The 25,564-nt window shown below is 42.0% G+C and overlaps 1 protein-coding gene across 1 annotated transcript in view; it reads left to right on the forward strand.

Annotated features, from left to right (window-relative positions):
- IRS2 (insulin receptor substrate 2) overlaps nt 1–19,401 on the forward strand; it is a 32,818-nt gene extending 13,417 nt beyond the window's left edge. Inside the window, exon 2 of the mRNA XM_069883466.1 lies at nt 16,964–19,401. Within this exon, the coding sequence (XP_069739567.1) occupies nt 16,964–16,968 (5 nt within the window). The 3' untranslated portion in view covers nt 16,969–19,401. The remainder of the gene's footprint in view (nt 1–16,963) is intronic.
- The last annotated feature ends 6,163 nt before the right edge of the window (nt 19,402–25,564 follow it).

The following is a 25,564-nucleotide window of genomic DNA, read 5'->3' on the forward strand; positions in this document are numbered from 1 at the left end:
TATACTGGATTTTTATTTTGTTTGTTTGCTTTGTTGGGTTTTTTTTCAAAAACTCCAGTGAGTGTTTTTAATTTACTTTAAAAGACAGACCAAATGTCAGGTAATGTGTCTAACCAAGGTTTTCACTGATACCTCAAAAAGACTTGCAAGGTGACAATGAGATTTGGATCTGGAAGGTGGAGGTTAGATTGTTTTATAAGGCATTTGCACTCAGTTGTGTTGCAATATCATGTGTTTTCACAACATAAACATTTAGAAGTGTTTATGGGAGGATGGACTTGAGTCTTTTACAATGAGTTTCAGTCCTGAGCAATTATTTCTGTCAAAATCAATGAAATATAGCAATCATATTAGTGTCTCTTTAACACAGCAAGGAGAAAAGTTCTGCTCTTGCTGTATAGAAACTTATATACAGTCGTGTATAGAAACTTATAATAAAGACTTGTAATGGTTATTTAATATTAAAGTTGTTTGTGAACTCTGAAAAGTCACATTATAATATTATTTACAACTATTTCGTTTTGACCTAGCATACAACTTTGAGCATTTCTGTTTGGATTTGGAATCAAACTTGTATAACAATGATGACATTACAGAATTAGCGCTCATGACTTTAACAATAGTTACAGAGAGATGAAGATATGGAGGAGCATTAGGCATATATATATATACACACACACACACACACACAATCCTGAGGCACAGAATACTTGAGAGAATTTGCCATAGTCTTAAAATGGTTATTATTTATGACTATAATCCCAGTACTCTAGCAGTTACTCTCAAAAGTACCAGTGAGAGATTCTGACGTGCACCAGTGAATGGTAGAATAATACTGCTTTCTTTTGGATATCTACAGAAAAGTTACAAATTCTACCGTTCTGTTTTAATCTTCAACTGTCAAATGAAAATCCTTTCAAGATAAGCTTTTAGCTTCAACCATGACTGGTGTACTTGTAAATAAATAGTAGATTGTGTGGCTTCTAAACAAATAAATTGATAGTACTCAGCTGTTGAATGTTAGCCCATAGGATGATTTCCAGATTCAAATTCACTGCGAGAGTGGTGAGGTACTGGACCAGGTTGCCCAGGGAAGTCGTGGCTGCCCCATCCCTGGAAGTGTTCAAGGCCAGGTTGGATGGGACTGTGAGCAGCCTGATCTGGTGGGGGGTGTCCCTGCCCATGGCAGGTATGTTGGAACTTGATGGGCTTTAAGGTCCCTTCCAACCCAAACTATTCAGTGATTCTGTGATTTCTAGTCCAAGTCTTCTCTTTATTATTTTTTTTCCTGTTAGTATGAATATTCAAGTGACAGAAGACTAAAAGCTTTGTAAAATATGGTAGCATGAGACAGTCCATCTGTTTCGTTTTGTTTGTTTGTTTTTAAAGTCAGAACTTGATAGCAGTGAAGTAGCTGGACGTTTTTGTTATTGATTTTTAGTAGGACTAGAATTCAGCCCTTGGGAAACAAATTGATGGACCTTTATTTTAATAAGTGTATGCTTGGCTGTGCTAGGAAGAAGGAGTTATAGGCTTAGCTCTTACAGCTTGAGTGAACGCCGTCAAACTGGTGCACTATAACACAGAAGAAGCTGGACTGTCCTGCAGACAACCTATGTGGGAAGTTTAGATACCACGCTGTTGTTGGATCAAGTCATTGCAAAAGATCGTTTAGAGAGTCTTCCCCGAGTCTGAAATTATTCCCTAAATCTTGAGTCTGCTTTGCTGGTCAGCGTGGCAAACTTTAACATGTTATCTTGTCATAATAAGAGAACGAACTGCAGCATTTTCTATTCCTTTCACTCCTCAGTAGATATTTGCTGTTTTCTTTATACATTTGGATTGGCTGTTGTCACTTTTACAAGTGATAACATTTCAACCGTACTATTTTAAGAAATATATTGAGAGTTCTTTACGTTATATTTTTGGTCATAGAGGCTCAGGTTTCCATTCTACTTATTTTTACTTTGCAAAAAATAAGTTTGTATTAATTTTTACTAATTTCCATATCGTTAGAGTGCAGCTTGCTGATTTTTCACTTCTCTTGATGCCTTTTCCCATAAAGGGCTACCTGAGCAGCCAAATTCTTCATTCCACTCTGGAGGCAAAGTTCTGTTAAGTTCTGCAGAAGATGGCAAAACAGTTGACAAATACTTTGTTTATTGGAACTGTATGTTAAATTTGTTCTTTGCAATCTTAACTGTTGTCGTCACGTCAACCCATTGTTATACTGGATTGTGAAGTGACTTTTACTGATTGGTGGAGCTGTGCTTTTTTGCCTATCTGAGTGTACTTGAGTAAGACCTTAATTTTACTTCTGTAGTCAGTGAAACATTTCACAATTTGCTGTGTCTCAAAATAAAATATGCCCAGCCTAACAAGGATATGGAACTGCTGGGACGAGCTCAGAGAAGGCCACAAAGATGATCAGAGGGCTGGAGCACCTTCTGTATGAGGACAGGCTGAGAGAATTGGGCTTAGAATCATAGAATCATAGAATAACCAGGTTGGAAGAGACCCACCGGATCATCGAGTCCAACCATTCCTATCAAACACTAAACCATATCACTTAGCACCTCGTCCACCTGTGCCTTAAACACCTTCAGGGAAGGTGAGTCAACCACCTCCCTGCGCATCCTTTTCTAGAGCCCAATGACCCTTGTTCAACTTGGAGAAGAGAAGGTTCCGAGGAGATGATGGAGAAGCCTTCCAGTACCTCAAGGGGGCCTCCAGGAAGCTTGGGAGGCATGGAGGCATTTTGACCAAGCAAATTATTATGTCGAAGAAGGGAATAAAGTGTATTTGAGACATAAAAGCCAGTTGTCTCATCAGTTAAACAAAGCACTATGCTGGAAAGAATTATATTCAGTAACTCAGTTAATCCATGAGCAGGAAATACTTGTCCAAATTCTGTTTAGGAAAAATACTGGAAGTAAGTGGTCCTGTGTTATGTATAGGTTGTAGGACTGTGGAGTATGACTGTAGCTGTTCAGTGATCAGCATTGCCTTCGGTCTTTTAAAGGTCTGAAATTCTCTTTCTTTGTTGGATCAGATGCTGACAGAGTTACTTTTCTCCTAGTATGTGTGTTTGTCTTACTGCATATAGTCGCACCTTTCTTAAACTTCTCAGCTGCTTCTGTGGTGTGATAACTCTTAATGTGACAGAGGTTTCCAAGATTTTTCATAGCAGTGATGAGATATTAATAGGGAGGCCTGAAACCGTTGCTCTTCCTTCTCGTGAGTTATCTTGAGTCCCTTTTTTGGCCATTCATGACCACATAATATCTTTCTGGAATAGTAATAATTAATGACTTCAATTAGTTTTTTTCTATGTACTTTCATACTACTGGAAATAAGGACCTCAGCCATGATATAAAGTAGTCCATGGGCTGTAATTTGGAAAGCTGTGGGGTGGAAGAACCGATCATTTACAACGATTTCAACACAGGGTGGGGGATGATGTGATTGAGAGCAGCCCTGAGGAGAAGGACTTGGGGTGATGATTGATGAGAAGTTTGATAAGAGCTGGCAGTGTGTGCCCGCAGCCCATCAGGCCAACAGTGTCCTGGGCTGCATCAAAAGAATCGTGGCCAGCAGGGCAAGGGAGGGGATTCTACCCCTCTATTCCTCTCTTGTGAAGCATCTGGAGTGTTCTGCCCAGTTCTGGAATTCACAACAGAAGAAAGATAGGAAGCTATTGGAACGGGTCCAGAGGAGGGCTACAAAGATGATCAGATGGCTGGAGCACCTCCCATACGAGGACAGTCTAAGAGAATTGGGGTTGTTCAGCCTGGAGAAGAGAAGGCTCTGAGAAGAACTTAGACAAACCTTCCAGTACCTGAAGGGGCTACAAGAAAGATGGAGAGGGACTGTTTACAAAGGCTTGGAGTGATAGTCCTAAGGGGAACGGGTAAGAACTGGAGAGGGGCAGACTTAAATTAGACTTAAGGAGGATCTTCTTGACAATAAGAGTAGTGAGGCACTGGCACAGCTTGTCCAGGAAAGTTGTGGCTGCCCCATCCCTGGAGGTGTTGAAGGCCAGGTTGGATGGACCTTGGTCTGCCTGATCTAGTGGGAGGTTTACCCATTGCAAGGGGGTTGGAACTGGATGATCTTTAAGGTCTTCGAACTCAAAGCTATTCTATGATTACTATTTTAGATTGCTACATAAATGGTGTTTCTTTTCACCTGCTTGTGTTCTTGCCCTTTTATGTAGAACTGTGAGGTTTGGTCCAGTCTGTAGACACCTCATTTGCACCTTATAGAATCATAGAATCATAGAATAACCAGGTTGGAAGAGACCCACCGTATCATCAAGTCCAGCCATTCCTATCAAACTATTCCTACCTTGCCAGGAGCTGACTGAAAAGGCCTCTCAAAATAAAGATCTGGCTTCCATAAGTAGTCACTGGAAGGATACAGGTGCCTTTTAAGTATTGGAAGAGGCTGTTCAAAGCCAGACTTGGAGGTTCACACCACCGTATCTTCCCTGACAGGGAGCCTATCTCCTTGCCATAAATGGAACATTGAACTTCCAGCAGGCTGTGGCTTTTGAGATTGAACTTGCTGTTTGGAGTCTATTTTAAGCAGAAGGACTTGAAATGAGACTGATATTCATATGTGGATCAGCTGGCATAGCTAAGTATTCCTGCCTGCCCTGGACTGTACTCTACTTAGTTGATGATGTATTGTGCTTGTTCAGTAGATGTGAAATTAAAAGGGATTTGTGTTTTCTCTTGCTATGCAGCTGCTGCACTGTTGGCTGAATGCTTTTCAATGTATTTCCTGGTCAATCACAATATGTGAGATATACTGCAGTATCAGGGCCTTAGCACTTGGAATCTAACTTGGACTTTAAAGGCACAGACGCCTTGGGGAAGGCACTGCTGTTTTGCAAAGTATTTCTTCATGCGTGTTGTCTGCAATCTTTCATTTTCCTTTCTTTTCAGAGTGTCCTTCTAGAGCAGCATCTTAGCTTTATAAAATCTCACTGAATGCACAGTATGCTACAAGAAGTTATAGTTCCTTCATGTGGCGTCCTCAAGACTTGTTCTCCAGCCGCTTCACCAAACATCATAGAGGAGCAGCTGAGAGAATTGGGTTTTTTTTAGCCTGGAGAAAAGTAGGCTGAGGGGAGACTTCATCACTCTCTACAACTATGCTGAAGGAGGTTGTAGTGAAGTGGCTGTTGGTCTCTTCTCCCAGGTGATAAGTGATAGGACAAGAGGGAATGGTAGCAAGTTGCACTGAAGAGGTTCAGACTGGATATCAGGAAATATTTCTTCACAGAAGGGGTTCTCAAGCACTGGAACAGGCTTCCCAGGTTGGCAGTTGAGTCCTCATCCCTGGAGGTATTTAAAAGGTGGGTTGATGAGGTGCTTAGGGAGATGATTTAGTAGTGGACAAGTACAGATGGGCTTGATGATCTCAAAGGTCTTTTCCAACCTGGTGATTCTATGAAGTGTCCATCATACCTGTTTGAAGTGACCTAAGCAGCTCAAAGAGCTGGGATGCTGGCAGTGGGAGAAAATACATGCAGGTCTTTATGTACCAGAAAAATGGAAGTCTCGGGGAATTCTCTGCTGAGCTTGTGAAACTAGAGCCAAACTCATAAGTGACAAAGATATTTTTAAATCAGTTTTATAGAAGCAGGCCCAGCAACGTGATACAATTTTAAAAAGATGACAGTGCCGGTTATATAGTTGTGCGGTCAGATATTTTGCTGTGAGTAGAATGTGTTTTTCAAAAGTGCTATACGAGTCCTTTTAAGAAAATGAAGCACCATTGGTTGCTTATAAACATACTTACTGGCAACGAATTGGGGGAGCCATAAAAGAAAACAAAACAAAGACACCTGTGTGAGGTCACCTGGGAGAGGAGGGAAAAACAGAACTGGTTAAACAGTAGAGTACACCTCTGTTTGTGTAAATATTTACTGAGAGCTCTTGTAATTACAGAGCAAAGCATCTTGCTCTGGAGTTAGCAATATTGCGCGTAAGTGATGATAAATTTTTGGGGTTTTATTCTTTAAAGTCTCTTTGAAGCTTTGAGGACAGTGCTGGGAAAGCTCACTGTATGCTGACATCATAGTGTTTTTCATATTTTAACAAATATTTTGGGGTTGTTCAGCCTGGAGAAAAAAATGCTCTGAGGAGACCTTGGAGCAGCTTCCAGTACCTGAAGGGGGCTGCAAGAAAGCTGAGGAGGGACTTATTGCAAGGGCTTGGAGCGATGACAGGGAATGGCTTTAAATTGGAAGGGGGACATTTAGATTAGACATTAGGAAGAAATTCTTGACAATGAGGGTGGTGAGACACTGGCACAGGTTTCTCAGGTAAGCTGCAGATGCCCCCTCCCTGGAAGTTGAAAACCAGGTTGGATGGGGGCTTGAGCAGCTTGGTCTGGTGGGAGGTGTCCCTGCCCATGGCAAGAGGGTTGGAACTGGATGATCCTTAAGGTCCCTTCCAACACAAATCATTCTATAATTCTATGAAATGTTTCATTTCAGGAAGGTAACATTTTGTATTACACGGCTCATGGCTGAAAAACAATGAAATAAGTGCTGTTTTCTAAGCTGAGAGTCATTGCATGTCTCATATATTCTTACTTGTTCCTTAGGGTAGGCAAAACTTGGCGTTTTGCATTCTCTTGCTTTTGCTGCCTTTCTTAAACATGAATCTTTAGCTTGTGTTTGGTCTTGCAGGGCTAATGAATGTGTGCTTGCTTCACTTTTTGTCTGCAGTAAACTGTTGAGTGGGGAGGATTCAAGATGCATCTGGTGGAGCTGGGAACAATCTCATTCATTCCGTACAATCTATGTTTCTCGCTTGAGAAAGAAAATAAAATACAAGTATGACAGAGGAGGTTAATTACTCCATATGCTTTCTTCTATCACACATTATTTTGTGGCCAGCTTCCAGTTTCTAAACTGGTGCTCTCAGAAGATAAATTTTAACCTGCAAATTAGTTTTCTGAACAGTTTACTAAGCGTTTTGCCTCTGCTTTCCAATGGAGCATGACTTAGCCTCCAGGAATGATATATGATGACGTTTATGATGCTCATATGACAAAACCATAAACCAAAATATAATATACCAGCATCCAAAATATGTAATACAAGCCTTATCAGCATCAGAAAGAAAATAGCATTGCAGAAAGAAATGTTAATTCATCTTGAGATTAAATTCCAACCTGGCCTTCAACACCTCCTGGGATGGGGCAGCCACAACTTCCCTGGGCAACCTGTTCCAGTGCCTCAGCCCTCTCATAGTGAAGAAATTCCTCCTTATGTCTTGTCTAAATCTGCCCCTCTCCAATTTAAAGCCAATCCCCATTGTCCTGTCACTCCATGCCCTTGTAAACAGTCCCTCCCTAGCTTTCTTGTAGGTCCCCTTGAGGTACTAGAAGGATCTACAAATACATTCCTTAAGACATCATCTGTTTTTGATTGGTAGGGGGTTGTCTGTTTATTTAAGGAACATAGGAAATGTCTGCTGGAGGGTTGTGTTAGAGAAAGCGTGGCTGTTTTCAAGGGGACTTGGTGAGCTGCTGTAAGGAGTGGTGAGTTTTAAGGCTCAAATGGGCAAATGTCTTGGAAATAACAGGGGCAGGGTACCTCGCTAAGTTTGTTAACTTGGCTTTCAGAGAGAAAGTAGCCACTGTGCCCAGCATAGCTGTGATTGGCAAGCCTGCTGTCCCAGCAAAATTAATGAGGGGTCAGTTCCTGGTCATTAACGAGCTGGCTAGGAGCACTTCTCTAAAAACCATTTGGAGAGATGATCATACCCTTTCCTCAGTTGCACAATGGGGCCAAGATGTTTTGATCATTCCTCGTGGAGGTATTATGAATTATTAGCTTCCACTCAACTGTTTTAATCCTGGGCAGTATCTGTCTCCAAATGCTGTGTCTGAGCTGCGGGACCAGGACGTTTACATTTTTCAAGCCCTGGGCTCGTGGCGTGGGCACTCCAGTCCCCTTCTGACTGCAGTGATGGTGACAGGAAAAAGGCCCAGGTTTTCATCACTTCCCAACCCCCATTCTGTCCCCTGATATTCATCTTAGTGGGGGAAATCCAGCCTCAGGCAGGGAAGGATTCCCTGAGCACTGTGATGGGCTCTCTGGTGGCTTCCCATAATGATCTTGCTTACCGCTCAGGACTTCAGGGCTATCAGTGGAGTCCAATCACCTTGTTTCAGATGTAGCCATTTCTGAGGATCTAAATTGTGACTGTTTTCTCTCTACCTAAGCCTATGTGTTACATAGATTACAGATGCCAGATTTAACAGGTACCACAGAGGTAAGGAGTGTAACTAAATACAGCAAGATGCATAGGTAATTATAAAATAGCAGCTGTAATACCTTAATGAACAGAAACAGGTTGCTTAACGTTCTTGGCTAGTGATATGATAAGCTTGTCGGAAATAATTTTCCTACAGAAATATTGTTAAAGCTTAAAAACAAAATATTCACAGGAATAGGTAGTTTCTCATCTTTTTATACCCATGACAGCCTACTGAACCCAGTGTCTGGGTGTCACAAGCAGAGTGAATACCAAGCTGTGTTGCAAACAAAGTGAAGACGCGTGCTCAGGGGTGATGCAATGAACAATAACTTACTCTACTTGGAGGAAAACCTGCTGGGTTACAGCTTGAGCAGCAGCTGGGAGCCGTGTCCCTAATGCACGATAAAACGCTCTGCTTTGGGTTTAGTTCTTCACTATTGTGAAAGGTTTGTAAGTGATCTGGTGGTATGAGGAACTTTACCTTTTACACAAGGTATTGTCGTAATAGCTTTTTTTTTTTCCCTCGCAAATTTAGTTTTACAAATTCTTTTTGCAGTGGTGGTTCTAAGCAATTCTCTGGAGTGGTGATTTTTTTTCTTTCAGTTCTTTTATGTGTTGCCAATAAGTTTCACTGGGAGAGTTGGAGTCGCTCAGCCGGGAGAAAAGAAGGGTCCAGGGAGACCTTAGAGCAGCCTTCAAGTACATGAAGGGGGCCTCCAAGAAAGCTGAATCTTTACAAGGGCACATCGTGATAGAATGAGAAGGCTGCAGGGACACAAAGATGATCAGAGGGCTGGAGGAACTCCCTTATGAGGACAGGCTGAGAGAGTTGGGCTTGTTTAACCTGGAGAAGACAAGGCTGTGGGAATCATGGAGGCATTTTGAGTGATAGGATGAGAGGGGATGACTTCAAATTGGAAGGGGGAAGGTTTAGACTAGACATTATGAAGAAATTCTTGACAATGAGGGTGGTGAGGCGCTGGCCCAGGTTGCCCAGGGAAGTTGTGGCTGCCCCATCCCTGGAGGTGTTCAAGGCCAGGTTGGATGGGACCTTGGGCAGCCTGGTGTAGTGGAAGGTGTCTCTGCCCATGGCAGGGGGGTTGGAACTGGATGATCCTTAAGGTCCCTTCCAACCCAAACCATTCTATGATTCTGTGCTTGCTTTGGTTTTTGTAGTCTTAAGCAGCAGCTTTTGACCTAATGTCAAAGAAAGGAAGCTGGGCTAGACAAGCGTTTAGCTTACTTCAGCTGGTTTGTGCTGTATTGCTCATTTCATTAACTGACTTTGGGAAGGCTTTCAAGGTGGGAGTGGTGTCTTTTCATCATGGAAAGTGAAGTCTGAAACTTGTTGCCTAGCTCTTCATTTCCCTCATTCCTTTGTTACTGACTGATTTGCTCCAGTAATGGTAAGAACACAAAGGATTTCTAGAAAAAACATTGATAAAAATTGCAAATTATCCCTTAAAACCTTTTTATTCTGTCCTACCAGCAGATGCTCAGAGTTCTAAGCAAGGGAGTAACAACAAGAAGCAGCAGGGAAAAGATTGCCCTACCACGCATGCCTCTTAGCCCTTCTCTACCTTCCCTTTCTCTCTCTTCACTCCCCATGTGTCTCTTCTGTGAGAAGCATTTCTCTGGACGTGTCTCCTGACTTGAAAGCCCAAAAGCTGCAGCCACCAGCCTGATGTCTAGCGTGTGACTATTCAATGTGTTTAGATGCATAAATGAATGTATGTAATGCCAAGGGTGTTTCATTCTCCTTGGTAAGTAGTCCAAAAGTCAGTGTGCAAACCAGGCAAATAGTTGACTGTGAAAGCTGAGGAGAGCGTTGTGTTTTATAACTTGCTGCTCTCTGGAAGATAAATGTCTTTCTCTAGGGTGGAGGAATGCTGCAGTCTCTTTGAAGACTTCATAGATCTGAAGCCTCTGCTGATATTGGGTGCCTAAGCCCATTTAGCCGTGGTGGAGGCAGGGATCAGTCTTTCAAAGAGTGCCTGGATGTAGTGTTTCTGCTCCCCTGCCTGCAAGACATCCATGGCTACAGGACTCATCCAGGACTGACCATCATCCTGTATCATTCTGGATCTAAATCCTCTTCCCCATCCCTAGTGCTTCTTAGCTATATATGCTTTGGTAGGGTGCCCTCGTTCTTTCGTACTGAAGCTGTTTTCATGGAATAATTAGATATCCACTGTAGTGGAAAGGGAGAATGAACATGACTTCCCACAACTTACATGAGTCCTTATCCCTGCTGCCATGAATATTTAAATTTTCGGTATGAATAATTCCTCAATTTAATCACTGGAAAAGATTGCTTTTTCTCCCAAATGAGAGAGAGAAAAGCATGCTTTTAAGCTCTTTGAGAACACTCTAACACTGTCCATTCACGCATGGGGATGGAGGTAAAGCAGTGGGCTCAGAAGAAGCTATTGGCATTCATATGAAGAATGACAGTGATTCTCAGTAGTGGATCGAACCAGAAGTCTGATTATGCTTCTCCCCCCTCATTGTAACGTGCCTTAAATAGGTCTACTAACATCAGTGGCATTTTGGTTGGTAGATAGAATCATGGAGTAGGTTGGGTGGGAAGGGACCTTAAAGATCATCCAGTTCCAACCCCCCTGCCATGGGCAGGGACACGTCCCACTAGATCAGGTTGCCCAAGGCCCCATCCAACCTGATGCTGAACACCTCCAGGGATGGAGCAGCCACAGTTTCTCTGGGAAACCTGTGCCAGTACCTCACCACTCTCATCGTGAAGAAATTCCTCCTTAGATCTAGTCTAAACCTGTCCCTCTCCAGTTTATAGCCATTGTCCTAGTCCTATTACTATAAGCCTTTGTAAACAGTCCCTCACCAGCTTTCTTGTGGATCCCCTTCAATTGTGTGAGAATATCAACTTCACTTACGAGAGCTCTTCTTTCTTGTCAGGCCTTTTTGCTCTTGTTGGTGACATTACTGATGTGTCTTAGAAGGACAAACATGCTTTTGACATCCTAGCTGAGCAAACTTACCAGCTATTGTAAAGGTGTGTGAAAGGATACGATTTCTACTCCTAAAATTGAATACCAAGTCATTGCACCTCACAGACTCATAGATCTTTCATAACAACTCTTATTCCTCTGAGCCCAAGATGAAATAGGGCAGAAGAATTGTTGCTTAGAAGTGCTTGGTTCTTTTCCTTGACTATAAGGAGCTGGGATGACTGGCTTCTCAGAGGGTGAGTAGGTCAGAGATGTAAAGGTACTCATCGGGGATGGCAGAAGTCAGCTGAGTATTGCAAGCTTACTAATTTGGTTGCTTGTGTTGTGTCTGCAAAGATGGAGTTGGTAGGTAGTTCAGTCTATTAGTCACCAAGCCCTTCCTCCCTCACCCTTCGTTACTTGTAAGGTGAGCATGTTATTTTGCAAAAATTCTATCGCTCCATACGCAAAGTGCTATTGCTAAAGTTTGCGTATTGCTCCTGGGAAGAATCATGGAATCATAGAATAGTTTGGGTTGGAAGGGACCTCAAAGATCATCCAGTTCCAACCCCACTGCCATGGGCAGGGACACCTCCCACTACACCAGGCTGCCCAACGCCCCATCCAACCTGGCCTTGAACACCTCCAGGGATGGGGCAGCCACAACTTCCCTGGGCAACCTGTTCCAATGCCTCGGCACTCTCATCATGAAGAAATTCCTCCTTATGTCTAGTCTAAATGTGCCCCTCCCCAGTTTATACCCATTGTCCCTAGTCCTGTCGCTACAAGCCTTTGTGAACAGTTCCTCCCCAGCTGAACACTTGAACTGTACGTGTGAACTGTACATGTACCTGTCCTGTATGTGTGGACTGTTGAGTAGGTTTTTGGCTGCCACAGGTGAATCTCTTCAGTGGCACAGTCTCTACATAGTTTTCACATCTGCTTCCATGGCTGTATTTCTGTCATCTTAGAATCATAGAATAACTAGGTTGGAAGAGACCCACTGGATCATCGAGTCCAACCGTTCCTATCTTACAAATTCCCAATGGAAGGCCAAAAAATACTAAATATTTTTCTCTGCTTGTTCATAGAAAACAGCTTGATTTGGTCTCATTTAACATGTTAATTTTGTGTAATGCGTTTCAACAGTTGTATACCCAACTTGCAAGGAAGAGCATAATTGATCAAATTTCAGATAGTTCTATGTTGAGGTTGTTTTGACTAATTTATTTTATCCCTGATCACAGGATTAAATCACATCTATACAAACCTGTTTAATAGTACACAGTGGCTGTCTCTCTGAAATAAAGAGATAATAGCAACTGCATTAAATGAATCCTGGAAAAATGAGCATGTCTAGCTTCTTAATTTCAAATTTAAAATGCCTATTTTTATTATAATTGATATGGGAAATGTATTTCTAGACCAGCACTTTAGCCGTAAATTCATTATAATGACATTTGTAAGTTTAATCCTTTCTTTTCCACATAATTACATTTTAATGTTTAGTTATTCATACTACAAAATCTATAAGAACCTTGGCAAACTGATATGAAACACAAATTAGATCAGGTTCTGAAATCAACTGAGCATAGCCCTTGTGGTCTTCTGTACTTTTACTGGAGTTTGAGCTGCTTAAACTATAGTGTAAAATTGCAGGTAAAACAAATGTTTGTTGCATAAATATATGGTATGAAATACGGATTATTCCAGTTTATAGTGCTTTTGGATAAAAGTTGACACTCACGGAGATTTCTCCATGCCACAAGATGAAGATAATATTTTTCCCCGTGGTTATCTTCATGCAGTTCTGGATATTCTGATTTTTTAACTACTTGACATGAGAGAAAAGTAGTCTAAAGCATATTTTAATATAGATAACTAGCTGTAAAATCCTTACTTTACTACTTTAAAGAAATTCAGTGATTTTTTTTATTAACAGTCATGAAGAACCTACGTTGAGTTGCTGTTTGCTTTTCTGAATAACTATAACAGCCGAGACATATCTAAATAACACTGTGTACTGTTTCTTAGAGGAATAACACACCAAAAGAGCCTCGTTACTTGGGACAGAATGTCTCCAAGTATGATCAACTGCGACTTGATAACAACATATTTTTTTTTATTTCATGGTTTAACTTGTTTTTCCCCATCAAATGTGGAAACATTTTACTTCAGATGGGTATTATTCATGGGCTTTGCGAACTGTTTAAGCAGATGTTTAAGCTCTGTTGAAAGCAATTCCTGTGATGGTGACTGAGCTTGTCTTTATTTGGTGTGAGCCCGGATTCCTTGGAAGTACTCGTGGGGGCCATAGCTCAACATGTTTAGTTGTTCTGTTATCCTGAGCATGGTACCTATGTTTTATACTTAATGTTACGTATTCACTAAATTACTTAATGAGAGTCAGAGCTGGGTCAGAACTGAGGTTCATGAGGTTCAACAAGACCAAGTGCAAGATCCTACACCTAGGTCGGGGCAATCCGTGTTTTCAGTACAGGATGGGGGGTGACATGATGCAATACTGGACCTTATGGTCACCAATACAAGTCAACTCATCAGTGGCATGAGGATCGGAGGCAGCCTGGGCTGCAGTGATCATGTGCCAGTGGAGATCAAGGTCCAGAGGGATATGGCACGTGTGAGGAGTATAGTCAGGACACTAAATTTCAGGAAAGGAGACTTCCAGCTCTTCAAGGATTTACTCAGTAGGACCCCCTGGGATGTGATCCTCCAAGACAAGGGAGCAGAACAGAGCTGAAAAATATTTAAGGATGCGTTCCATAACGTGCAAGAGCGCTCAGTCTGCGTATGTAGAAAATCAGGTAAGGAAGGGAAGAGACTGGCGTGGCTTAGTCCGAGACCTGCTGGTTGAACTTAAGAAGGAGAGGGAACTGCACTGGCAGGGCAGGCAGGGACCCCACCTGGAGTCCTGTGCCCAGTTTGGAATCCCCAAGATAAGTAGGATGTGGAACTCTTGGAATGGGTCCAGAGGAGACAAAGCCAGGTTGGTTGGGACCTTGAGCAGGCTGGTCAAGTGGGACGTGTCTCTGCTCACAGCAGGGGGATTGGAACTGGATGATCTTTAAGGTCCCTTCCAACCCAAACCATTCTACGATTTGGCTCTTACTGTGCATCCCCCTGGTAGCATCCTGGGTAGCGGGCACGCTGTGTTTACACTGGGATGCTGCTCCAATTTTGTAACCTTGCAAGATGTGTAGGTCCATCCTATAATCCCTCCCATCCAAAAGCCCTCCAAGACTGATATTTGGACCATCTCCCATTGCTCTCTGTGCCAGCTTGGCACAGGTTTATCGGTGTCACGACCCATGTTGTCCCTCCCCACCCTCATCACTTGCCTGCCTGCTCTGATTACTTGACTGCTCTGGGTGTAGGTAAGGTCCTGCTCAGGTGCAAGGCTCCAGCCCATGCATGTGCTTCTAAGCCTTATCTCCTGTGAGGGGCATGGCCAGGTACAAGGCATGGAGCTGGAGGGTAGGGAGGGCAGTGGAGATGGCTGGTCAGCTGCCTTGCTCAGGGTTTTGCATCTCCTCCTAGGTGTCTGAGGGGCCAGAGACATCTCCCTGTGGGTGGGATTTGGTTCCTTGGGCTGAATGCCCTGGGCTGATGCCCACAGATGTACATGTTGTGTTAACCTCCAGATTTGGTTATATCAATAAGATTGCTCTTCCAGGAGAAGTTAGTTAGCGGGATCAGAGCCTTAATCAATTTGGCAGGCAGCATGGGGAGGGGAAACAAAGGGACAGAGCCACCCAGTAATTTGCCTGGAGTCAGGGCAGAAGCCTGTGGTGGAGCTGGGGATTCTGCATCCAATGCCTGATCCACTCTGGCAGTCGTGCTGCCAGTGGAATAAATTTACTGGTTATGAATAAGTAGCAACGTGTTTTGCCATGAGCCGCATGAATAGCTGCTTCTGTCTGCGTGCTCGTTAGCAGATGAGAATTATTTTTAGGAATTAAGGACATTTTTATTCATTGCTTACTGACTTTGAAAATTAATAAGTAGATTAGATCTTCTTTAATTGACTAACCATTGTATTCTCTTCACAGTATACTTAACAAATCTTTGAGGTTTTGGTAGTTTCCTAGCAATTTGTGTGTGTGTGTGTGTTTATAATCTGATTCATTCCCCAAGAAGCACTGGTGGAATTAGATGACTTTACTTTGGGAAACTCAGCAGGGATCATAGAGACATAGACTGGTTTGGGTTGGAAGTGTTCTTAAAGATCATTCAGTTCCAACCTCTCTGCCATGGGCATGTCCCACAAGACCAGGCTGCCCAAGGCTCCATCCAACCTGGCCTTGGACACCTCCACGGACGGGGCGTCCACAACTTCCCTGGGCAACCTGTTCCAGTGTCTCACCACCCTCATGGTGAAGAATTTCTTCCTAATGTCTAATCAAAATTTTCCCCCTTCCGATTTAAAGCCATTCCCCCTTGTCCCAATTTAGTGATTCTCACATATATGCCAAGATCTATCAACCTTTAGTTTTGTGTCAACTCGAAGGAAAAGCTTTTTTATTGGTTTATCAGAGGCTTATATGGATTGAATCTTGCCCACTGAAACACGAGGTTTACTTTGACGTCCAGGTTTTGTATATAATTATTTTGATTTTATAGTCCCCAAAGGAATTAAAAGTATACAGGAATACTGATTTCTTGTATCAGTATAGTCAAAATGTATGGGTTCTATCCTTTATAGACATTTCTTAAGTAACAGTCTTAGTTACCAACTTGTTCTAAATCACTTTTGGTTTTAGATAACTTGTGTAACACCCTGGACCTGTTCAAGGCCAGGTTGGATGGGGCTTTGGGTAGCCCGGTCTAGTGGGATGTGTCCCTGCCCATGGCAGGGGGGGTTGGAACTGGATGATCTTTAAGGTCCCTTCCACCCTTCCAACCCAAAGTATTCTATGATAATACATCTTCAAACTAAACTTTTCATCTAACTTGCAGACTTCAAGACAACGGCATGCAATGAAAATAATTACTATAAACTATTAAATGAACTAGATGCTATTAGTAGCACTTTTCGTGAGTGTAATGTTGCACTCTGGTGTTCTATCAGGAATTACCACTTAGCTGGCACCTTTTGGAATGAGGTGTCAATGTTTGGTGATGTAAAATATACAGTCCTGGTGTTTTTAATCACTGCTGTTTGTGAATTGCTGCTTTCCACGTATTGTAGCAAATAGGGAAAAATCTACAAAATAAGCAACGTATTAAGGAAATTTTAGGGTTTAATGACCCTGTTAACAATGTTATGAGTTGATCAGTATAATGATGTCCCTTTAAGGCCGTGACACATTCTATCCATTAATTCTTTGCCATGAAAAAACGTGAAATTAATCAGCCGCATTATTTAAAACAGTGATGCAAACAGTGATGGACACAATTTGAACTGGGAAGGGGATTTTCTTTTGGGTTTTCTAACTAGTTCTGTCGCACGTGGTTTGCTGGTATGAAGAGCCACAGTTGAAAAGTTGTAAGAAATGAAGATGGTATTGGACTGGGGAATCCTCCCTTTATTATCTCTGCAGTACCTTGTATTATACACAAATATAAAAACAGTTATTGCATTGCTTGCCCTCCTCAAAAAAACCCTATTCTGAATAATCTCTGGTATTTTTGTGTTTAAATCATAAATATGATTTTTTTGCAGCTTTTATTGACTTTCTTCCATTTTTTTTTTTTCAGAGTGAAGGAGTTAGTTTTCTCACCATGACCTCAGACAACAGAGTACAACATTCAAAGAAGCTGCTCAGCATATACCCTTTTGGTTTTTGTTGTTGTTTTGGGGGTGGTTTTTTTGGTATTTTGTTTCTTTTGGTAACAGAAGCTGCTTAAGATTTACTTTTTGTTGTTGTTATTGTTGGTCCGGACAGTTACTTAAGTGTTTTGGATTAACCCATGCAACAGATCTGGGAGGAAGGGAAAGCAACCTACCTAACTCATGGCATCTACGGTATTGTCTTGCTGCTGCTTCGACAGAAGTTGGAGATGCGTTTTAGATCGTAGGAACTTTTCTGCCGGCCTCTTTAACTCCCGGCCAATGCCTTCATTTCCTTTTTCTGTGAGGACAAGCTCTTATTTATTCTTTGGCATCTTAGGGGATTCTGTAACACCTGCTGGAGCAGTGAGATCTGGTATAATTTCAAGCCTACCACAGTACTACCTCAGTTCAAAATTAAAGCCGGATTTGCGGTGTTGGTGTACGACAGGACCTCCTTTTATCTCTATGCTGAGTCTCTCTCAAGAACGGTCATCAGCCTTACTGAACTTGCAACGCTGCTGCTGGGTTGTGAATCGCTAACCGTGGGGTTTACTTCTCAGACAAAGCCGAACCAGGGCACTGAAGAGTCTAAAATGGGATGAAACTCTGTGAATCGGACTTGGGCGGAGGATTCGGAGTAGTTTAAAAACGAAAAAAAAAAAATATAAAAACGTGTAACTGAAGCAACGTAAGTTAAAAATATCAAACTGTATTGGGGGTATCTCTCTTTACCTTTGACACACTTGTTTAATCCTCTCTATGTAGGTGTTTATGTAGGTACTTCAGATTGCAAAAGCCTTTTCTCCTATTTACAAGCTCACTTTTGTCAGCTAACCTTGTTCTTAGCTGCGTTTCTTGTAACCAAAAATCCACGTAGGCATGCTAGGAATGCAGAGATGATAATGGGTGTCGGGCAGATTCAAGCGCTAATATTAACACAGTATTATCTTGCCATCTAGAAAGTCCTGATATTTGCCTTTTGCCAGGAAAGCACCGTTGCAGCTGCAGGCGTTATTACAGGGAAGAAGAACCATTGCAGTCACTTATCCTGAGTTCTTGTCAAGGCTACCTGCGCTATCGCATTTCGCATAGCCTGAAAATCAGAGCGATGCGGCAGCTACGGTCAACAGATGTCGTAGACAACGTTGTCTGTTGCACCAGACTAGCAGAATGTCACGCAACCTTTTTTTCTTCTTTGCTGAACTGGTTGAAAAGTTTATATACATTTGAAGGGTACCTCCCCAGTGCCTGCTCTGATAGACATGTAAGTTATTACTAAATTATTTGAGTTACGTGAGACTTCTTTTTTTCTTTAACTCATTGTGCTAGGTGGAACCTGTCCTTCGTGATTACCAATGCATTTTTTATTTTTCTTTTTTTGGAATTTCTTTTTGTGAGGAAGACGAGTGTCAGTGTCTTACAAATGTAATGAATGGCAACGTGGTCTTCCTGCTTACATGCTGAATTTTTAGAACTGAGGATTGTATCACAAGACAAAGATGAATGTAAACTAATTCCTTCCCTACCCCACGATACACTTTGTTTTTTTCAGTGTAATTTTGGGGGTCTTACATCACAGCAATGCATAGGCTAATACAATATTAGATCTAATATCAATTTAATTATCGAATCTATCTTTTTGAGGGTTTTTTTAAATAATAATACTACTATAAATGGTTCTAAGACATTCTAAAGTGCTGCTTGTTCAAGTCTGGAACTAAAAAAAAAACAAATACCTTTGACATTTTCTGTCTGAACCTCCTCCCTTAGCACCGAGTGTGGTACCTGCTGAATTCAATGTTTTAAACTTCTAGTTTGAAGTAGCCCCCTGTACCAATTAAGAAATCATGCCACTAAAAAATATGGTTAAAATGCATATACTGACTTAAAAACTTGACAAGATAGTCAATTTGTCTCTCTCCTGTATAGTTCACAAAGGCATATGCAATACTTACATTCTTAATTTAGTTTACAGAATGGAACCAAAATGTATAAATGTTGTTTGCTAAAACTTCACAATGTATATTGGGTCTTTGTACATTTTGCCTGACTTACCTTAAATTTAAAATATTTTTTGCTATATAACCTTAATGATTATTAAGCAGTGTTTTCTTTTTGGGTACGTATTGTTTCTGGATATCAAGATGTTAAATATATTTCTTGCTATTGTGATATGACAAGAGACTTAACTTATCTTGCCGTGTCTTCCAATGTACACGCTGTATATAAGGATAAATGTGATGCTGCTGGAGACCAGAATAAATGGAACTAGAATAGTGTATTGTATTTAGTCTGTATTGATCATGGATGCTCTCCTTAATAGCCATATGCAATAAAATACATTATTTATGAAAGGAGTAAAGTATTTTTGTGCTTCTTTTCTCTAGGGGTGGGATGGTATTTCTGGTTGTTTACATAAAGTCAGTTTATTCTCTCTTTAAAATGGAAACACGCTTTATCTGAATACATACTACTCTGCATATACTTAGCTGCTTTCTTTTTAATGTGTATAACACTCCTGAAAAAACATTAAATCATTTAAAATCTTGTTTAAAGATAAAAAGATCAGTATTATAAAGGCAAAGTTTGTTTAATTGAGGAAATGACGATGGAAGTAACAGAATTTGGTCTTAATTTTTAATTCCTGTTTTAAAAGTGAATGGAAGACTATGAGAGTCCTTCTGGAAGCCTGTATAGGGGGAACAGACTTGCTCTATACGTGCCGTATGGTCGCTTACACCAGTATCAGGTGAACGGGAATCGAATCATAGAATGGTTTGGGTTGGAAAGGACCTCAAAGATCATCCAGTTCCAGCCCCCCTGCTGTGGGCAGGGGCATGTCCCACTAGGCTGCTCAAGGCCCCATCCAACCTGGCCTTCAACACTTCGAGGGATGGGGCAGCCACAACTTCCCTGGGCAACCTGGGCCAGTGTCTCACCACCTTCATCTTTTGATGCAGCCCAGGACATGGTTGGCCCTCTGGGCTTTGAGTGCACATTGCAGGCTCGTGTCAAGCTTCTCATCAATGAGCAACGCCAATTCCTTCTTCTCAGGGTTGCTCTCAATCACATCATTGCCTATCCTGTTTTGAACCCAGGGATTGCCCTGAACCAGGTGTAGGACCTTGTATTTGGCCCTGCTAAACCTCATGAGGTTGACACAGTGTTACTTCTCCTCCTTGCTTCTCTTTCTTGATGCAGGTATTCTCATCTGCTGTGCTGTGTGTGAATGTCCCTTATACCTGTGAAAATGACCCTTTTCCAATGTTCTTTGCACCCAGGTAAATGACCTGTGTGAAGGTCTCTGACGCGTGACAGGGGTTGTGGTGTTGAGGGGCAGAGGATGACAACAGTAGCTTGGTAAAAATCTTGATGGCCATTTAACAGCAGAAGGTTGATGAGATCTTTGCTTAAGCTGAAGCCTGAGGATCACTTGCAAGGCCTGTTGCTGCAGGAGGAGACGTGGCCTCTCTGTACCACATTTAAAGTCATTTAGGGTGAAATTCCATCTTGGAATACATGTGTTATATTCTCCTGGCCAAATTACCACTCAGTGGGCTTATACTTTCATGCTTACCTTATGTTTTGGGGATAGTTCCAGGACTGTACTCACAAAACTCTGTCTTAAAAGCACAAAACCTGGAAGTGGCTTGAATGGAAAAGAGCAATTCTGTCTCTTGCTGCAGTAGGATCATCCTGTGGTTGCTGGAGTGTCCATATAAGCCACAGAATGCAGACGTAAATCACAGATAATGTATATGCTGCCCGAGAGAGAACATTCAGTTCCTTCTCTCATCTGTCCTGACCGTCTTAGTTGCAGGCTTGGCTAGGGGACATAAATTGGGATATTGTGGATCTTACGGTGCCTACATCCTTGAAGAGAAAGAGCAATTGCTTTAGTCTTTGAAATCGCTCTGGAGAAATACAGCTATCCAAAAGTGTCTTCTCCTTTTCTGCTGTCAACAGGGTGTGTGAGTGCTACCTTATGATACCATAGAAGAATGTATTAGATATGCTGTCTGGAAATCAAGTGTCGGATTCTCGGACAGAACATAAAGGAAACCTTTGGATACTTGGCCCCCACACAGCACAGTTTAGTGTCATATTAGCGGCTTCCAAACAGAGCAGCATTCGCACTGATCTCAGAGTGGCTCTTAAGTCCATATCCAGTGACAATCCTTCTCAAGAACCTCAAAGCATTCCATGGCTTCCAGCCTCCTTGGGAACCTTGGTTTACTTAGAATCATAGACTCCCTAGGTTGGAAAGGACCTTTGAGACCATCAAGTCCTACCGTACCCCTAAATCGTATCCCTAAGCATTTAATCTTCTGTCTTCAAAATCTCTGCTCCCAAAAATAGTTTTCCTTCTAAACAAGTAAGGATCCTATCTGAAAATGTGGGTGTACCCAACAATGTAGTTATTACTTCCCCATTCATTCTTTAGCCTGAGTAAGCTGTGTTGCAGAGGTGAACATAGAATCATAGAATCATAGAATAACCAGGTTGGAAGAGACCCACCGGATCATCGAGTCCAACCATTCCCATCAATCACTAAACCATGTCCCTCAGCACCTCATCCACCCGTCTTTTAAACCTCTCCAGGGAAGGTGACTCAACCACCTCCCTGGGCAGCCTGTTCCAGTGCCCAATGACCCTTTCTGTGAAGAATTTTTTCCTAATGTTCAGCCTAAACTTCCCCGGTGGAGTTTGGAGCCGTTCCCTCTTGTCCTGTCCCCTGTCACTTGGGAGAAGAGGTCAGCACCCTCCTCTCCACAACCTCCTTTCAGGTAGTTGTAGAGAGATTTCAGCTGTGTGATAAACCTGCATGAAGCAGTCAAGGTTCATGAATATGTATATATAGTTAAACAAGCTGTGGAGACAGGGGAGAAATGAAGGATACAAGTACAGCACCATATCTATAATTTTACTTTGTCTGACCCTGAGGTAACTGTGAGGTGTTTATCTGTTCCATAAGGAGCGGTGATTACCTCAAATGATCTCACGCTTGCCATAGGATCAGGGTATAAACAGAGCCTGGGAAGTAAGTTCACACCGAGCTCACCCTTCGTAGGGTCACTTGGATCACCTACAATGTCGCCACCAATTGCCCTTTTACTGCTGCCAATTTGCTGTCTAAATATCACAAGCCGTTGCGCAAAGATAAACCCTGGGGCCCCGCTCTCGGTGGCCGCAGATTAGGAATATGCCACCACTGCCTTCACGGTGATTTACTGCCATCAAAGCTCTCACTCAGAGTTGTTTGGGAAGTTGTTTATATACTTGTGATAGATTGGTTTTTTTTTTAGACCTTGTATCCTCTGAGGGCTCTTCTGTGTTTTGGTATAAGACTGTGCCCAGTTCTGGAATCCTCAACGTAAGAAGGAGATGGAGCTGTTGGAAAAGGTCCAGAGGAGGCTAAAAAAGATGATCAGAGGCTAGAGCACCTCTGCTATGAGGACAAGCTGATTGAGTTGGAGTTGGTCAGCCTGGAGAAGAGAAGGCTCCAAGGAGACCTTAGAGCGACCTCCCAGTACCTGAAGGAGGTCTCCAAGAAAGCTGGGGAGGGACTTAAGAAAGTCTTGTAGTGATAGGACTAGGGGGAATGGCTCTAAACTGGAGAGGGGCAGATTTAGACTAGACAGAAGGAGGAATTTCTTCACGATGAGAGTGGTGAGACACTGGAACAGTTTTCCCAGGGAAGCTGTGGCTGCCCCATCCCTGGAGGTGTTCAAGACCTCTTCAAAGGGGTTGGAACTGGATGATCTTTAAGGTCCCTTCCAACCCAAACTATTCTATGAGTCAATCATTCTAAGTTTCTATGACTCTAAGATTGCTTTTGAAATGTAGTTATGCTTAGTTATTAATCGTATCTATGAAGCTTTTCCATATCAATATCTTGATTCTTAAGTGGAATACACGAAGAACATTTTTTTTTCCTAGAATGCCAAACCTCACAATGACTGCCCATTTTCTCAAAGCTAAACTGCTTTTAAATTACATTTTTCTGCCCCCATTCAGTGTGTCAAGGCAAGCAGAGAGGAAGTTTCACAGCTGGTCTGTGCCTTTACCTAATGAATCAGTAAAGGAATTCAATATTAATTTCAGTTGCAGATAAATAAATATTTCTCTAAGGGTTTCAGAAGAATAAAGGTTAAAATTTAATCTTATTTATCTAAAGAACAAATACTGAAGTGTTTCTGCTTTGAGTAGTGTCTTTTCTTAGAGACTGACTTGACAAAAGAGGAATAATATTTTCCTTTTCTGCCTTTGATGCAGCATGATTAATATCCTAGTGCTGGATCCTATATTATTTTAATCAAATAATGGTTCTACTACTTGACAGGAAATACTTAGACAATATAAACATTTCATTACTTTATGGATTGTGTCTGTATTTCTCAGAAGGTAACAGACCCTGGGATTTTTCTGTTCAAAAGGAATAAAGAAAATGACATTTCTGGTTGAGCAGCTGTAGGCCAATGCCTTCAAACTCCGAAATGCTGTACTGCAGAAGAGTTCAAGACAGCATAATTTTCATTCTGGAAACCTGCTCATTTATTCTTCAGCAAGCACATTTATTATGTGACGTACCTGGAGAAATCCAGGTACAGTTGGGCTTGATGATCTCAAAGGTCTTTTCCAACCTAGAGATTCTACGATCATACAAGAAACTGCATAGTCTTTACAGTAGTGGGTACAAAAGCTCTGTAGAAATGGACACCAGCCTCCCCCCAGGCCACTGGGACAGGTTGAGCTGATGGGATGGATGCATCATCTGCTCCTGCTGTTCCCGCTCAAGCCAGATGAGCCAGAACCTCCCACCAGACCAGGCTGCTCAAGGCTCCATCCAACCTAGCCTTGAACACTTCCAAGGAGAAGACAGCCACATCTTCTCTGGGCAACCTGTGACAGTCTCTCACCACCCTCACCATCAGAAATTTCTTCCTAATTTCTCCTCTAATGTCACAAAACAGCAAGCTTGGGCCACTCCATTGTGTGTGTGTGGCACAACCGTCACTCCGATTGTGTCGGCCTCATTTATAGCACTAAAGTGACTTTATCAGCTGCTTCCCTTCGCTTTCTGGGATCCCTTGCTTGATTTTGATGCTTGCCTCCTTGGCGAAAAGCCAGCATTTTGTTTACCTCTTAAAAGAAGATTCATTAATATGTTTTTCCTTTTCTGGTTTATTTGTGTGTCATTTACCCTGCTTAGGCAATTTTGTTTTCCTAGTCCTTTTTTTTTTTTCTTTTTTCTCTTGGCTGGGGAATAGGGGAGGTTTGCTTTTATCATTGATATATTAGTGAGATAAGTAATTGTTCGCAAAATGAACCACACAGTGTTTGTGGTTTAAGGATTTCTTTTCTTCTTTTTTTTTTTTTATATAAGTTTCTGAGCCAAGTTTTGCTAACAGTTATTTTTATGCAGCCCCACTGAAGTCAATAGAATAGCTTAGTTATGACTAAGCATCATATTAAGGCCCACTGTAATTTTCTTACAAGCCTTGTTTGAGAGGATAGATTTATGTGATAGAGAATCAGAGATTGGTTTGGGTTGGAAGAGACCTTGAAGATCATCCAGTTCCAACCCCTGCCATGGACAGCGACACCTCCCACCAGCCCAAGCTGCTTAAGACCCCTTAATACAAAATTCTCCTAACTTAATTGTCATCTCATTATTTAAAAATACAAAAAAGAGTAGTAGGATAGCACAGAGAGAGTTGTGAAAGTATTAATTTGGCACAATTTGTTTGATAAGCCTGTCTGTGCCGTCAAAAACCTGAATCTGTTTTCCCTGCTTAAATAGCATCACCACTTTTGGCAGCAGTGTAATATTAATGCAGATTAAGATCTTCAGTGTTGTTTCTCAGGTTATCTTGTCCTAGTACTTTAGAAATATGGGTCTTCATTTGCCAATGTTCACATTGCATCGAGTCTTTTGCAGGGCTGTTACTGCTAGCAGGGGTGGATAGATGCAGTAACCTGCGCTCATAGCCCAGAAGATCAAACATATCCTGGTCTGCATCTAAAGAACCACGACCAACAGGGCAAGGGAGAGGATTTTTCCCCTCTACTCCTCTCTTGTGAGATCTGACACGGAGTATTGTATCCAGAACTGCAGGCCCCAGCATAAGAAGGACATGGAACTGTTAGAACGGTCCAGAGGAGGCTACGAAGATGATCTGAGGGCTGGAGCACCTCCCATATGAGGACAGGCTGAGAAAGTCAGGGTTGTTCAGCCTGGAGAAGAGAAGAGAAGAGAAGAGAAGAGAAGAGAAGAGAAGAGAAGAGAAGAGAAGAGAAGAGAAGAGAAGAGAAGAGAAGAGAAGAGAAGAGAGAGAAGAGAAGAGAAGAGAAGAGAAGAGAAGAGAAGAGAAGAGAAGAGAAGAGAAGAGAAGAGAAGAGAAGAGAAGAGAAGAGAAGAGGAGAGAAGAGAAAGCTCCAGGGACACCTTATAACAAACTTCCAGTACCTGAAGGGGGCTACAAGATAGCTAGGAGGGACTGTTTACACATTTCCTCTTCCTA

This window comes from Phaenicophaeus curvirostris, chromosome 1 (genome assembly GCF_032191515.1).
Source record: "Phaenicophaeus curvirostris isolate KB17595 chromosome 1, BPBGC_Pcur_1.0, whole genome shotgun sequence".
NCBI classification, from domain to species: Eukaryota; Metazoa; Chordata; class Aves; order Cuculiformes; family Cuculidae; genus Phaenicophaeus; species Phaenicophaeus curvirostris.